The sequence below is a fragment of the Lygodium microphyllum genome, unplaced genomic scaffold, assembly GCF_053477565.2.
Source record: "Lygodium microphyllum isolate KBCC unplaced genomic scaffold, Lygodium_microphyllum_v1.1.10 scaffold_78, whole genome shotgun sequence".
Lineage (NCBI taxonomy): Eukaryota > Viridiplantae > Streptophyta > Polypodiopsida > Schizaeales > Lygodiaceae > Lygodium > Lygodium microphyllum.
The window spans coordinates 342,699-358,445 of NW_028229561.1; the positions used below are offsets into that span (position 1 = coordinate 342,699).

The following is a 15,747-nucleotide window of genomic DNA, read 5'->3' on the forward strand; positions in this document are numbered from 1 at the left end:
AGGTGGATCTGGCCAGCAAGTGCGACCTGATGTGAGTGGGAGAGGGTGCTAGACAGTAGACAACTATATAGGATCGTTCACGAAGTGAGATGTCCTCTGAGTAAGGGTGTAGACAGCAGTGGAGAGGCTGAGGAATGGAAAGAAGGCTAATAGAATGGAGTGATTTGATAGAAAAGAGTGAATGGATGAATGGATGATAGTGTGTAGAGGGAGTCGGTGGCCTATGTATCGGCATAGACAGTCTCGAGTGGTGCCCCAGAATGTGGGCGCCTAGCTCTTTCTGGAACTATAACTATGAAACTTGAATGGATTAATGAATGGGTATCTCAACTCCCCCTCTTAGGCCCAAAAAGGAGCCATAAGAGGTGTATGTGTGTGAGAGAAGAAGATCCACCATGTAATTCTAGTGTTCCACTTGTAAGGTGACTTGTAGTGAAGAACAATAGACATGATGAGTTGATAGTACCCAAAACTCAACCTTAGGAGAGAAGCCACAAGCTTCGTGGCTCCATGTTGGAGGGAATACAAAGGGCTAGGCACCAAGTTATGGCTAAAACATCCAAGGCCCTAAGCTGGAAAGAACCTGTAGATCCTAGGTATCAATGGGAATCAATGGGTAAGAAAGTATTTGGGGCTCCAATGGAATAGAACCTAGACAATACCCAGAGGTGGCCTCTCGAACGTTAGTAGAAGAGGGAGTGGTATCACACAAAAACTTCTTGATGCTTGCATTAGAGTCGGTGTCCATAGAGCCATACAAGGGTGATGAGGAAATAGGTAGGTCTTGTGGAGCCACATGTGGGCAACAAGCTTTGTCTCTTGGTGCAGTGGGCTGTGGAGTCGAACAACCACTGTCTCTTGAAGGAGTGGATTGATGAGGAGACAATAGTCAATAGCCACTCTCTCTTGTGTGAAGATATGCTAGGGTTTGCACTGAGGAAACATAGAATGTACGACCACTATTGAAACACAAACACTTAGATAGGGATGTGCAAAACTTAAACCCTAAATGCAAAATGCAAAACGCAAAAACACAAATACAAATAGAGAAGAAATAGAACTTTGAAGTGAGTGAATGAATGCTGTAAATGAGTGAGAGAATGTACAAAATGCTTAAGGGTAGAGCTGAAGAGTGTCGGAGAGCGACATCCATCGGAGACATATTGTGAGTGTTGCAACCACTAGTCGGAGATGTCAAGGGTGAGAAAACTGCAAAACCTGATCATCAAGGCAATAGGCAGTAAGGGGACAATAGACGAGGTGGAAGATGATGCAAGCACCCACACCAGCTGCAAAAATGCAGGTAGATGCAGTCTCCAGGTGGAGATCAGCTTGTTGCCGAGTCTAGAGCTGTAAATGCAAGCTGATCCGGGTGTTGATGATAAGTAAATGGCAGGCAACAGCTGGCAGTTGAAAACATAGCAATGTAAGGCCTCTAGGAGCAAGGCGGAAATAGGGATGGAGACCCCAGGTATCGGAGAGGATGATGTTGCAGTTGGCAAGGGCTAGACAATGGAGGGAAGGTGGTTGATGGTTGAAATTTGCACGTGGGAGTGAGAAATGTGCACATAAGGATGGGACTGAATGGTGGGCAGCTTGTCTATTCATAGATGTGGAAGGATTCTCCCAAATTAGGGTTTTGCATGTGGGACATAGAAACTTTGTAGAATCGCTTCCTATTCAATGAAACTTTTGGTAATTTGTTGTTTTGGGGCTGTTTTAAAGAGCTAATCAGTGGGTAATGAATTTTTAGCTCAACACTCCCTCTTAGGCCCAAAATTGGAACCAAGTTTGCTTGCAGCAATCTTGATGTGGCATCAGCCGGGCGGCTGCATTTGGCCAGCAAACTCAACTTGATGTGAGTGGTACATGGCGCTAGGCAGCAGATAGCTACAATAGGATCATCCACGAACTGAGATGAGAGGTTGAGGAATGGAGAGAAGATTGATAGGATGGAGTGATCTGATAGAAAGAGTGAATGGATGAATGAATGACAGTGTATAGCGTGAAGGGAGCTAGTGCCCTATTTATAGGCATAGACAATCTTGAGTGGTGCCCCAAACTGTGGATGCCTAGCCCTTTTGGGGTTGTAACTATGAAATTGGAAATAATTAATGAAAAGAAATGCAGTTAATGGATGGGTTTCTCAACAATCATGGGTTCTCTATCTCATGAAAACGTGGCTCCGTGTGCTAGTAAAGGCAATGCCCAAGTATACGTGTGAGTTTGTGAGATCCACTTGGCTGCCTCTATAGGTTGTCATTGTCCCATTCATAACTTGTCTACCATATGGTGCTATAATTCCACATGCGAGTCAAATATCAAGATGATGTCATCAGCATGGTGCATAAAGCATTAGAGTGACTAGTAAGTCATAGATGCACTACTACCACCACCTTTATTTATGAACTTAATGATCTCATAAATGTACAAGCCAAATAGTGTTAGAGATAGTGGGCAGCCCTACTTCACCCCCATAGTGCTCTATATCTCATTTGATAAACCACGTGGACATCTAATTCATCTCACGATTCCGTCATATAATGTAGTGATTCCCATATCATCTCAAGTGGCATCTTGGGCATTTGTAATGTTTGGAGAAACTGTTCCTTGGTAGTGTCAAAGGCTTTATGGAAATCCACAAAACAATGATAAAGTTCATGGTTGTGTGCCTTTGCTTGCTCAATAGGCTCCTTAGAACATCCCATTCAGCTTATCGAATGCGAAGAGAGAGGGTAGGATTGGCACTTGCTCAAGAGATGCCATTAATGCCAATCGGGGACCAGAAGCCCCAGAAGAATATAATGGAAAAGAGTAATAAAATAGTGGTTGGTTTGAATGATCTTGAACCACACGATCCCCCATAGCTTACATTTTGGCCATAGATATTCTTCAAGAAAGTACTTGTAAAGAAAACAAAAGAAGATTTTGCCACTAGAATAAAGGTGACCAATAAGAGGTGTCGTCCGATAATTGGGGTGTGGTGGGCCATGGTACAGAAGAAGATTCACTGGGGCAAGGTAGATGGGGAGTATCCGATGTTGAAGGAAACACATAATGCTGGGCAGAGAGAGGGAGTAGTAAATGTAGAGGAAAACAGGGCTTTAACTTGGAAACACAGTCACTGGTCAAGGACCAAGAGTACCCAGAAAGCGAGTCCTTGCAATAAACACAAATATGCCCTGATGTTGGCTTGCTACGGAGGCTGCCAAGTAACAAAAAGTAGTCACCTTGGTGAGCAAAGACCAGCCAGTATGAGAATGCAACTAAGAAAGAAATATTTTCGCCTATAAAGGGGCCGCCTAGCAGAGAACAGGTGTCACCCATCTTGCAAATGTGCCGTCTAGGAGGACTGATGACTTGCCTGCAAAAAATGCAGAGAGACAGGGGCTGCCTACACAAAAAATGCGGGTAATGCAAGGTTTAGTTCTGTAACATGTGTGAAACCAGCCTTCCTTCATGGATAGGGTGGTAAATAACCTGATTTAATACTAATTACAGCAAGCATAAAATTCACATAAACTGAAAATGCAAATATTACCACTTTAAACTTGGACACTTTGTTGGCCCCACAATTGGTGCCTCTTGCAGTATTTCTTTATCTTATGTTGCAAATGCAAGGAGTACAACTGAGATCCTTTGATCTCCTTTGCTAATCCAAGTGTCTCTTTGGTGTCAAAACTAATGAGCAAGCCTCCAAACCAATTTGCCCTTTGGTTTGCTCACGGATTGGCCTTAACGTTACTCCTTGAAAGAGAAATTCAGCTCCAAATATGATATTGACTAGTTGGTCTTTTGAATCTCCTTGAAATTCTTCAATTTCAACTGTTGGAATTCAAGTCCCAAGCTCTCAATTCTAAGCACGTATCTTGAGGTGGCTGTCAAAACCCTAATTTTTGCTGTAAATTAGGGTTTACAATAGAGATTGATTGGAATCTCTTTCTCTGATGGCTCAAAATGCTGAAATAACTTGAGAGAGGGTTGGGGGATGAGAGAGAATATTGTAGAGAGAAAAAATTTAAAGTTTCATTGCGAGAAATGCTGAAAAACTACACTCCCTACTCAAACAACCATGAAAGTTGTCACCTACAGCTTAGGACCACCAAAAAAGATTGCTGCCCCCTCATGTATGCTGTGACTTGCTCCTAGAGGACTCCAAATTGTTGTCACTTGCTGTAGGACTAATCTTTGGTGGCTGAAATCACATCAACAGCCTCTCCTTACTCTTTGATAGCCTCCTCCTCTCTCATAATGGCTAGAATAGACTCCGTCAATCCCTTAGAATGTTTTTCCCACTTGCATGGGTAAGTTTTACGAAGTGGCAGTCTTCTACTCCCATTTTCAGCATTATCCAGCTTATTAAATTAATTTTTAGAATATTAAATTTGGAAATTAATTTAATAAATATTTTAGTGCTCGAAAAATTAATTCTAGCAAATTAGCTAGGCCAATTTGTCTTCCAAGTATGCCTAAGCAATTATTAGCCCTTAGACTCGGATTAATTAATTAATTTATGCCTAGTCTCTAATGTCACCAACTGACATTAGTGGCCAATAAATTGGTCTTGGCCAAAATTCGACACTGGCTACCACCTAGTACCTATCAGGCATAATTTATTACACCTTTTGCCTTTGGCACCCACTGCATCCTTAGGGTCCTTGGTCTATTACCATGAAATAACTACCATGTGCAACATGTGTGCATTTGATTAATAACTCAATCAAATGTTATTGGCAAGATTAAAGTATCTTGAAATTTCACGTCCTCGTGACAACATGTGCCGGGGGCTGTTTGCAAAAAATGTAGGTCTGTTTTGGTATCGCCCAGCCAAATGGCGGCCTAGCCTGTTTGATGCCGTCCGGGTGTAGTAACGGTGCCACCCAACCTAGTAGAGGCCACCCAAGAGCAAAGCGCAAATCAGACCTGGTAAAGGAAGCCTAAAAAAGGCTTGGAAATAGACCAAGCTAACCTATTTGACTCCAAGTGCAAGGTTTGTAGCACGTGGGGATGACGCTTGGCAAGTTTTGTTGCGGACAACATACTCCTCTTCAAGATCTCTATCTCCCATGCGTGGCTCTGATACCATGTGAGAGTGTGCAACAGAAAGAGGAGACAAAGAGAATGCAAGAGAGAGAAGGAACTATGTGATTGCAGTGGTTGAAGGTACAAGGCTGCAACAATCAGCCCCAACATGTAGCTCTATGCATCAGTGTGGGCGCCGGATAGTAGTAGGGGGGATGAGAGAATGAGGAGGGCTGGCTGATCACGAGGGATCAATGATGGATAATGGATAATGAAGGTGGGAGGATAGGCTGCCTATATATAGGTGAAAAAGAGGGAAAACTCTAAATGTGGTCAAACCCCTAAAAAATAGCCAAAAGTGCGCAAAGAGAAATGCACTAATGTGCTCTCCATCTAAAGTGTCTAAAACACATAAAATGACAAACAAATACAATGTCAGCGCTCCTAATGTCCTTGTCTGACTCAGATTGAGGCTCACAATTAGAAGGTGAGCACCCAAGGCACACGTGAATGCTAATAGAATCCACCTCCAAGCCTCCTTCAAGTTGATGCGAATGAGTAGTTGGTACAAGTCCAAGTATTGCTCGATCTCATATTGCCGTCTCTTACGACGAGTTAGCGCTTGGTTCAATTGCCCAATTTCATGCTTAGAAATCTCCGATAGTTCCTTACTGTTGTTTGAGATATGCACAAGTCTCACAACACTCATCACCACACCATTGTAATTGGGATTTTCCTCAACAGAACTTACTCCATGGTATCGTCATCAATTATCTTATCCATGGCCTTGAGCTTCATTCACAACTCTTGATAATGCTGATGAATATGAACCATCAGCTTGTCCTCCAGACTCTGATCTCCATGTTTCATATTATGCAATTGATCCTCCAATTAGACAATGCACATGGGTTCCTTTTCTTGGAAACGTCTTTTCCAAACACTGCCATGTCTATGGTAGAATTTTCAGGTATACATTTGGGAATCTGAATAGAAAACATGAACCCAAAAAGCTGCTGATTGATCCTTCTTATCTCATCTCCTTTCTGCAATAGGATGTGAGATGTAGGCTCTAGGCATTCGCGGCAATTTTACAGTAACTATCAGAGCAAGTGCTGGACTAATCCTCTTCTTCCACATTATGTAATTGACATCCTTTTAACTTTGATTGGGCATAATAGTTCATATTCTTCTTAGAAATCTAGGAATACACTGTACAGTTGTCAGTATTTGATGAAGAGATTATCATTGCTTGGTAGCAACACTTTTCACATCTTGTGCAGGAGACTGAAGGTGTTACTGTTATTGGATACAAGACCAATGAATTTCCTGCTTTCTTTACTCGCCACAGTGGCTGCAAGGTAAGACTTGTTTAGCATACACAATTGTGTGATGTTTTTTATCCTTGGTATCATTTGGGAGATTGGTATGCTAATGTGATGGAATGTTGAGAGTTGGCAAATCTCATTCTTTTGTGAGCTACTTTTGTTCTTTGCATGTGACTTTTTCCCCCATGAACATTTTATTGAATTCTAACAAGGTTACATTATTTTAATGTGTATTTAGAGCTTCTCATTATTGCAATTTCTCTGGTGACTGTTCACGAAATACTTGATGGTTAATATTTGATCAGGTACCTTGTCGTGTTGATTCTCCAGACGAATGTGCAGATATCATATGTAAAGTTTCTACCTTTCTTATTCCCACTATTGATGTTCAAATGTGGGAAGGGTGACCATGTTCAGGTGGTGTTTCCAAAGTAAAGCGTTCATGTTACGTCATGATGTTGCATCAAATAGTGGCTGATTCATAATCACGTTCACAATGAGTCCTTTCTTTTCTGTTTATAGAAAACATTAAGGTTCCCATTTTCTGTGAGGATAGGGGCTTAATTGGCACAAAGCATATGGATATCCAAATGCTAGTAAAGGTCAAGACATTCAGGTTGTATGTCTAAAGTAAAGCATGCATGGTTCCTCATAAATTGGATCAAATAGTGAGTGTGTCATGACCATTTACAAAAGTATTACCTTTTCTGTGTAAATAAGATAAGGCTTGTCTTTTACTGTGAGATTAGGAGCTTGATTGGCACAAAGGTTATGGATCTTGGGGATGTGATACACATTTGTCTGATTGGATGCCTGACAAGCAGATGGGCCCCTCCACAGAACATTATTGAGGTTTTTGGGTTGTCATGTGGGGATAGACATTTCTAGAGAGCAACATGCCCCCCTTCTGTGGAACATTACACAGAAGCTCCTTGCTGGAGCATAGCCAGAGTATTTCTTACAGGGAGGGTAGTGGTGGTTAATCAGATCCTCTCTGTGATTTGTGGCACATCACCTTTTGTTGGGCCTTCTCTAGTTCCTGTACTTGGCAGGTGAAGCGCCTTGTCTAGGGCTTCATTTTGTTAAACTTATCTTGGACTTCATTTTGTTAGGAGGGTTGATATCCAAGCTAGAGTGTGGCATCATTATTTAGCTGAGATTTAGAGGTGCATTTAAGAATATTGAAACAGTTTTCTAGAATAGAGCATTGGTTTTCAAGCTTATTGCTAGGGGCATTCTTCCTGACTAGGAGCCTTTTGAAGAAGATATTACTTTGGAAATTGGATGAGATGAGATTAGATTTGGAATCGGGTGGTCCCTAGCAGCAAATCACCAAATCACCAAATCAGAACCAGAGATATTTGAGAGGAGTTTTTGTGGGAGTGTGCAATGGGAGAGAAATATGGAAAATCAGAGTTGCAGCAAGAAGAATGTGCACAAGAGGGAGATGAGAGCTCAAGGTACAATAACAAAACCTTGCTTACTAAGTTGCTCAAGGTACAACTTGGGTACACTCTATCTCACAATAGGCTATTTATATAGCCTCTACCAAGCTAGGGTTAGGGTTTCCCCTGTCCCTTAAGGCCATTTACATCCATCTGCCCTCATATTCCCTTCCTTAGGGTGAATTCCCATGCCTATATCGTAACACCCCTCCCAATGCTAGGGTGGCATTGCATCACAAGACATGTTAAAGTTTCCCCCCTCAATCAAATGGGATGCCTTTATAAATCAGGCTACAAGGATATTCATAGGTAGAGGATGTTACATGACTCAAAAGAGTCGGTTATCTGTGCATTGGGAGGCAAAGTTGGCCTCCAATTCCTTAGATACTAGTGGAACACTGGGACACTTACTGGTGATATGCCCGGTCTTTTTGCATTTGTTGCACTTCATTTTGTCAGGGTATTTCTTCCAACAATTGCTTACAATATGCCATTTTTTGTGACAGAAGGAGCACCTAGTAGAAGCAGTATGAACTAACACTTGCTCAAGGGCAGTGACTGCTAAAGTTTCTTCAATATGGTTTCTTTTCTCTTCATCTAGGCAAGACTGGATGGTACTTGCCAAAGTTGGGTTCGGAATATTAGTTAGGGTAGTCACAAGGGTTGGAAAAACCTTCTTTAGAGACTTGAGCAGGATGGCAATGGCATCTTCATCATGGATGGGTGCTTGAACGGAGGAAGAGAGAGATTGTGTAAATAGTTGTTGGCTGTGACAGTCGAGAAGGGAGTGTGAAGCACCCTATCACAATCGGTTGTGATAGTCGGTTGTGTAAATAGTCAATGGCTCTGACATTCGAGGAGAGAGAGTACAATAGATGTGCCACCAAGCAAACCCAGTCGTGTGCACTTTGGTGTGGCGCTAGTCATGGCGGCTAATAGTCCTTGTGGCTTGTCTTGCGTAGCATGAGTCATGGCAGATGAAGGCCACGATAAATGGGCTCATAGATTGATGGACTTGACTAGTCCCGAAGGGCTTGGGGGGAGGGGGAATGAGCTAGTAGATAGGTGGAGGCTTGATCGATTAAAAGGTCTGTGTGTCCAAAATCTAGTTGATCTTCTTTTTTCAATTAAGGGGGATTTGATTAAGGAAGGAGCATTCATATCATCATACTCCTTTTCTTCTTTATCTTCAGCCTTAAAAATTTAACAAAGCTACCGCCTTGCCTTGTTGTGCTCCTCCCACACCGCCCCAAAAAAAACCTATTTAATTTTGTATTAAATGCAATCTTTGATTCTATTTCTTCTGCTTTCCTCTCTCGCACTCCTTGATCTCTAAATTATCATCTCTCCAAAACTTCCTTTCTTCTCTCTACTCCTTTCTCTTGCCAATACTATGACTTCTCATATGGTGTCTCCTTTTGATGCATCCATTTGCACTAAACCTCAACACATGGAGGATGCTCTTTTGGCTTTTTGCGAACCCGAACATACGCACGGGCAGCATTTTGAAGCCGCTTATTCATTCAAATGTAAGGAGATTTGTCGCTTGCGGTGATTCTCCAAGCTCAAGTCAAGAAAATGCAATGATAGGTGATCGAGCTGCATACTTCTCATTTACATTTGTGCCCATAGCCATTGCCTCTTTAGTTCCAACTTGATTCCTTTAAAGGGGAGAAGAAGGAAGGTGATGAGACGAACATCGATTCAATGGATGGTGTATTTTGATTTGTACGAGTTCAATGAGGCTGAGCACATCAAGCAGATACACATTATGTTACAAGAGAAGGCATATGCTTGGTGGGGGAGGACTACGCCCCAAGTTGATGACATGGGCTGTTTTTCAAAAGCGTTTTGTGATCGATGATTGGATTGAAAATATTCAAAAATTATTCGAGCTTGATATGGAAAAGAAGACATTGGATGCATATTCACAAGAGTTTAAAGATGTGTTGCAAAAAACAAAGGCCTTGGACTGTTCTCAAGTGTTGCTATACATGCTATGCATCTTCGGATTGCCGCTAGACTACTAGAACGAGGTGTTTCACAATCTACTTTATTGACTTGAGGATGTCTATAGGTATGCAAAGAATTTTGATAATACTTTGGCTATGAGTAGAGGTAGCCAATCGACGGGGGGTTCCCATCGAGCTACCTTTGCCTTCAAGTCAAAAAGTTAGCTACCCTAGTAGCAACTCATCGGTCATCTTCAAAGTTGCATAAGAAGGATGGTAAGCACAAGGTCACTCGTAGTGAGGATTGCTCGAAGGGCCGTTGCTTCACTTGCATCAGACGCACCACGTTCACGGTGATTGAGAGTTCCCCTAGAACAAGGACGTGAAGTCTACTTTTAAGAATTTAATAAATACTCTTCAAGCGCCAGGTAAATCTTTCGAAATTTTATTCGAAGATTGTTTTGTTAGTGCTTGTAATAGCAATAGTAGTTCCATTAATAAAACTGTTTTTGGCCGGCATGTGTCAGAGGGAAGTAGTGTAGAAGTGTATGACCAAGACAAGAGTGAACAGAGAGAAAGAGAGAGAGAAAGAGACAGTGAAACACAAAAAAACTGCAATGAAGAATGCTGTATAAGGACGCAGATATGTACATGGGTGTAGAGAGTATGTTTGCATATGTCTCCACCTCGAAGATCTCACACTCCATGAACCTCAAGGGCAATCTCCACGATCAGCAGCTTGGAAACTTCAGTTCAGAACTAAGAAACTGTGTGGAGACTGGGGCCAATAAATAGCCTGAGGAAAAATACAAGAAATAATGCAGGTCGGCCGTCGATTGGACAACAACTGTCCGACCTACAGTGACCGACTTGGAGAAAGCTATCTGACCTGCCTGTGCATAGCATTGTGGGGAATTAAAGATCCCCCTTGGAGTCTGATAGATCTCATGACCTAGAAAGAAATGAAGAAGTCCCATATTGGTCATCTCAAATTTCTCATGAAGTGGTGCCTTCGTCTGCTCGACCATGTTGGCATGGTTACCTGTCACCATCAAGTCATCAACACAAAGGACAAGCGACACACAATTTCCACCTGAGGTGTAAACATAAAGCTGGGGTTTGGCCTTGGAACACCGATATCCCAATTTGTGTTGGAGGAACAAGTCAATGTTCTCATTCCAAGCACGGGGAGCATGCTTAAGGCCATAGAAAGCTTTCCTCAATGTGTACACCTTACCATCAGAAGAACTGAAGCGTGGAGGCTACTTAACATAAATCTATACACCTCACTATCGAGTTGATAGACTGGCCATCCCCTATGACTAGCCAAGGCAAGGACGGCACGAATAGTAGCCATTTGAGTTGTAGGGGCAAAAGCATCATGGAAATCAAGGCTTGGGTACTGTGTAAAACCTTTAGCAACAAGGCGAGCCCAGTTGTAAACGCCCCGAACAACGTAGTATGCTTAACAATTATGATATTCGCTTGTTTTCGAGATTTAATATAAAAGAGAATGAACACTTAAAGCTGAAAATGAAAATTACTCACAAAATTACAGCCATGAAAATGTAAAAGTAATGGAGACAAGATTGAGGGTTGAAGATGGGCAACCCCCCTGAAGGAATGTATTTCTGCTCAACCCAAGTCCTTTAGGGAAGAGCTCAGTTACAATCAACCTGAGAGTGAGAAGAAGTAATTCTTACTCTCACAAGATCATGCAAAGATGTACAAACACACATGCATTATCTATTATGCAATGATAAGAACTGATTTTTTTTTTAAGAGTCTCAATGGATCAATCGAGTACTATCCTTCAAGCCATTCAAAGTCTTAGAGAGGAGAATCAGCAAATTCGTGACCAACTTCTCAAACTAGAAAAAGTTGAGAATCCCAAAGAATTCAAGGAAAGAAGCCCATCTACTTCAAGGAGACAAAGCCATACCAATGAAAGGAGCCGAACAAGAAGTCCAACTACTTCTAAGAGGCAGTCCCATTCTACTTCAAGACAAAGAAAGAGATCGCGTCGAAGCTCATCCTCTTCTTCAAAGTCATTTGGTGTCTATTCTGATGGATCCTCTTCTAGTGACGAAGAGTCACACCCTTCTCGTGGAAGACCTCATCATCGTCAAAGGCGTCGACATTCTTCACCCTCATCTCCATCTTCATTCCCATCAAGCACTTCATCATCTTCAACCTCAAGATCTGAGCATGGACGAAGGCATAAGAAGAAGAAGAAGACTAAGTCACTATCTCAACTTGAAAAGAAGATCAAGTTCAGTATGCATGATGGTTCGTGAAATCCTGATCTTCTTCTGAAGTTTATTCGTCAATTTCAAATTTTGTATGGTCGTGACAAGTATAAAGAAAAAGAAAAGATTAAGTTTGTAGCTTTACATTTGACCGACTTAGCCCATACTTGGTGGACGGGGTTGGAATATGATCATGCTGCCCAAAATCATGGCGGTCCTTTGTTCGCATGATACAAAGCCAATTTCTTCCTGTTCATTTCAAAAGAGATGTAAAAATGGAATGGGATCGGCTTTGGCAAAGGAAAAATGAGTCACTTGGTGACTATACCAAGAGATTTTGGGAGCTACTTTTGAAGGTTCAACATTTCAAAAAGATCAGCAGTTCAGAAAAGCTTAGGAAGTTTCAAGGAGGTTTGCATTTTAAACTTCATACTGCTCTTAATCATTATCATTGTTCTAGTCTCAGGGAGCTCATTGACCATGCTGAGACATGGGAAATGGAGCACAATGGCAACAAATCATTCCAAAAGAATGATAACAAGAGAGTAGCTGACGATGAGGAGTATTCAGCCCCAAATGAAGGACAAAAACAGCGGCAAAAGCAGCCATCAAATCAAAAGAAGATGAAGCCCTATGCACCTCCTAATGCTTCTCAATTTCGCTCCAATCTATACCCACAAGCAAAGCAACTTTCCGAAGAAGAAAAGCAACGCTTCATGAAAGAAGGGAAGTGCTTTAAATGTGGACAAACAAGCCACATAGCGAAGCAATGTCCAAACAAGGGACAAAGCAAGGTTTCTGACAACAAGCCTAAGTCGCCAGTGAAAATCAATGCTATCAGTGATGTAGTTGCAAACACAACTCACACTCCAGAGACGCGCAAATTATTAAAAGCTTGGGGACAGTTGCAAGGTAAGCAAGCACTATTCTTGATAGATCTTGGGGCGAATTAAAATATCATTTCCTTGCAATTAGCTAAAGAGCTTGGATTAAAGAATGAAGAGATGGACACTCCGGCAGAAGTTCGCCAAGCTTTAAATGCTGATGAAGGTGACACAGTGAAGACTGTGACGCCCTACATTGGCAAGCTCAAGTTTCAAATTCAAGGCTACAGTGACGAAGATACCTTCTGTATCGGAGACCTTGATGGTTGCGATGTGACTCTTGGCATGCCCTGGAATCATAGAGTAGATTCAACCATCTTCTCTCAGAAAAAGAAGGTAGAACTCACCAACAAAGGCAAGAAGTACGAGATCCAAGCTGGAGTTTCTGGAGACACCATACCTATGGTAAGCCATATGCAAGTCTCTAGAGCAATTAAGGATTGTGTTCAATGTTGTCTGCTTTATGTCACTGATGTAAAAGATAATATGAATGCTGAAAACCAAGAGCAACTTCAGCTCTTGGAAAAGTATAAAGATTGTTTTTCGGAAGATCTTTCTTATCAGCTTTCCCCAGAAAGGCCAGAAGACCATCATATTGATATTATCCCGGGCAGTTCTCCTCCTAATATAGCACCATACCGTGTGAGCCGTCCTCAACAAGAAGAAATCAGAAAGCAAGTCGAAGACCTACTCAACCGTGGGCTAATTAGGCCAAGTAGCTCACCATTTTGTTCACCGGTTCTTCTTGTTCAAAAGAAAGATGGCACATTCAGGATGTGCATTGATTATCGAGCCCTCAACAAAATCACTGTGAAGAATCGGTTTCCTATTCCCAAAATTGACGATATTTTGGATCGTCTAGGAGGCTCAAAGGTTTTCAGCCGCATTGATCTAAAGAGTGGTTATCATCAAATTAGGGTAATACCACAAGATATACACAAAACTGCTTTTCGCACTTCATACGGTCTTTATGAATTCTTGGTGGTTAAGCTCGGATTAACCAATGCACCAGCTACCTTTAATCGAATGATGGAGCGCATCTTTAGAGAGCATCGACAATATGTCGGTACTTTCTTTGATGATATTCTTGTCTTTAGCAAGAATGAAGAGGATCATCATCAACACTTGGAAATTGTTCTACAATTACTTCAACAAAATCAACTCTTGGTAAATGGTAAAAAGAGTGAATTTTTCATGCATAAAATAAATTACCTTGGGCATGTCATCTCTTCTGAAGGGATTCAGATGGATCCTGAAAAGATCAGGATAATCCAAGAATGGCCTCATCTTCATGATGTACATGAGGTGCGATCGTTTCTTGGCTTATGTTCTTATTACCGCCGCTTCATCAAGCATTTTGCACATATGGCTTCTCCACTTCATGACCTTACAAAGAAGAAGATCTCTTTCCAATGGAAGGAAAAAGAGAAGGCAGCCTTCACAAGGCTGAAAACAACTCTTACTTCTGGACCTGTTCTTCTCATACCAAATTTAGTAAGCACAGTCAGAGTACAGAACTTACTATTTTTAGAATGACATCCCTATTTTTTTAGGACTAGCATTTTTAGGCTAATTCGAGGCTCCTAAAATTTAGGGACCTCCTAAAATTTAGGGATCTCCTAAAATTTAGGGACCCCCCAATATGGGTATCATATGAAAGCTTTTTTCATGTACATCGCAAAAATGGTATCCGAATCTTCATGTGACTTTTCTATGCAAAGAAATGTGCATTTCAAGCTTTCAGCCCACACATGCACATTATACAAGCATTTCATGATCATGCCATCTTGTTGATTGTAACTGTCTGTTCTGGTGGATCTAGCCCACACTTCAAGGCATCAATCCTTTCTGTGTGCGAGTCTAACCCTGATATGCGTGAGTTCTAGTCACAGGCGCCCAATCGGGCCATATAGGTGGAAGTGTGAACTATCTTTTCTCTAACCCACCGCGTGGGTCTACCATAACCTGTGACCACTCATCAGTAGCCGCCTCCAATGCACTTTTCTTTATATCTAATTAGTGCAAAGGAAATAAATTTAATAAATCATTATATAGACAAATTAATGAAAAAGGATACAAATTCTGTTTCTATAGAGTTGTGACAGCCCTCTGGCTTTTTCAGCTGTCCTCAGCTGAAGGCCTTGATATTGCTGTAGAATATTTGGGTAATCCTTGATGAATTTTTCATCTACCCACTGTGCATCTGTTGTGGGTAGATTCTTGAATTTTAGTAAGAATTTTCGTGTCACAAGGCCACTTCTCGTGGTTCGATCCTTGAGAAACAAAATCTTTTCAGGTTCCAAGAGTTGCTCTGTTTCTTCAACTTCTGGGGGATCTTCAGTAATGGGTTCCTTTGGTTCTGGTCCTATGTAAGGTTTTAGCAAACTTACATGAAAAGCATTGTGTATTTTCCAATGAGCACGAAGCTCAAGTCGATAAGAAACTTCATTTATTTTCTCAATCACTTTGAAGGGTCCAAAGTATCTACTGGAGAGCTTTGGAAAAGATGAATTTTGACCAGAACCTTGTTTGAGCCTGCTTTTATCAAACTTTAGCAAGACATATTGACCTTTTTCAAAAGCCAAAGGTCTTCTTCGTTTATCTACTTGCTTCTTTTGTCGCTCTTGGGCAACTTTGATAGTGGCTCGAACTTGATCCATTGCGGTTTTTAAATCTGAAGCAAACTCATCAGCAGCAAAAATCTTATCTTTAGTGCGAATAATTGGAGGAGGAATCACTTTACTTTGTACTATTTCATTTGGAGCTTTCCCTGTGGATGAGTGCACTGTATTGTTGTAAGCAAACTCCAATAATGGAAGATATTTCTCCCATTGTGACTTATGTTCACTAACATAAGCTTTCAACATATC

The 15,747-nt window shown here is 41.5% G+C and overlaps 1 protein-coding gene across 3 annotated transcripts in view; it reads left to right on the forward strand.

Moving 5' to 3' along the window:
• Positions 1-15,747, forward strand: part of LOC148008701 (pseudouridine-5'-phosphate glycosidase-like) — a 187,079-nt gene that overhangs the window by 107,181 nt on the left and 64,151 nt on the right. For all 3 annotated transcript variants that reach the window (XR_015689971.1, XM_087674054.1, XM_087674055.1), the window contains 2 exons: positions 6,303-6,380; positions 6,653-6,698. Coding sequence is in view for 2 of the 3 variants with exons in the window: in XM_087674054.1 (XP_087530180.1) it covers positions 6,303-6,380; positions 6,653-6,698 (124 nt within the window). In the remaining variant the exon portion in view is untranslated. The remainder of the gene's footprint in view (positions 1-6,302; positions 6,381-6,652; positions 6,699-15,747) is intronic.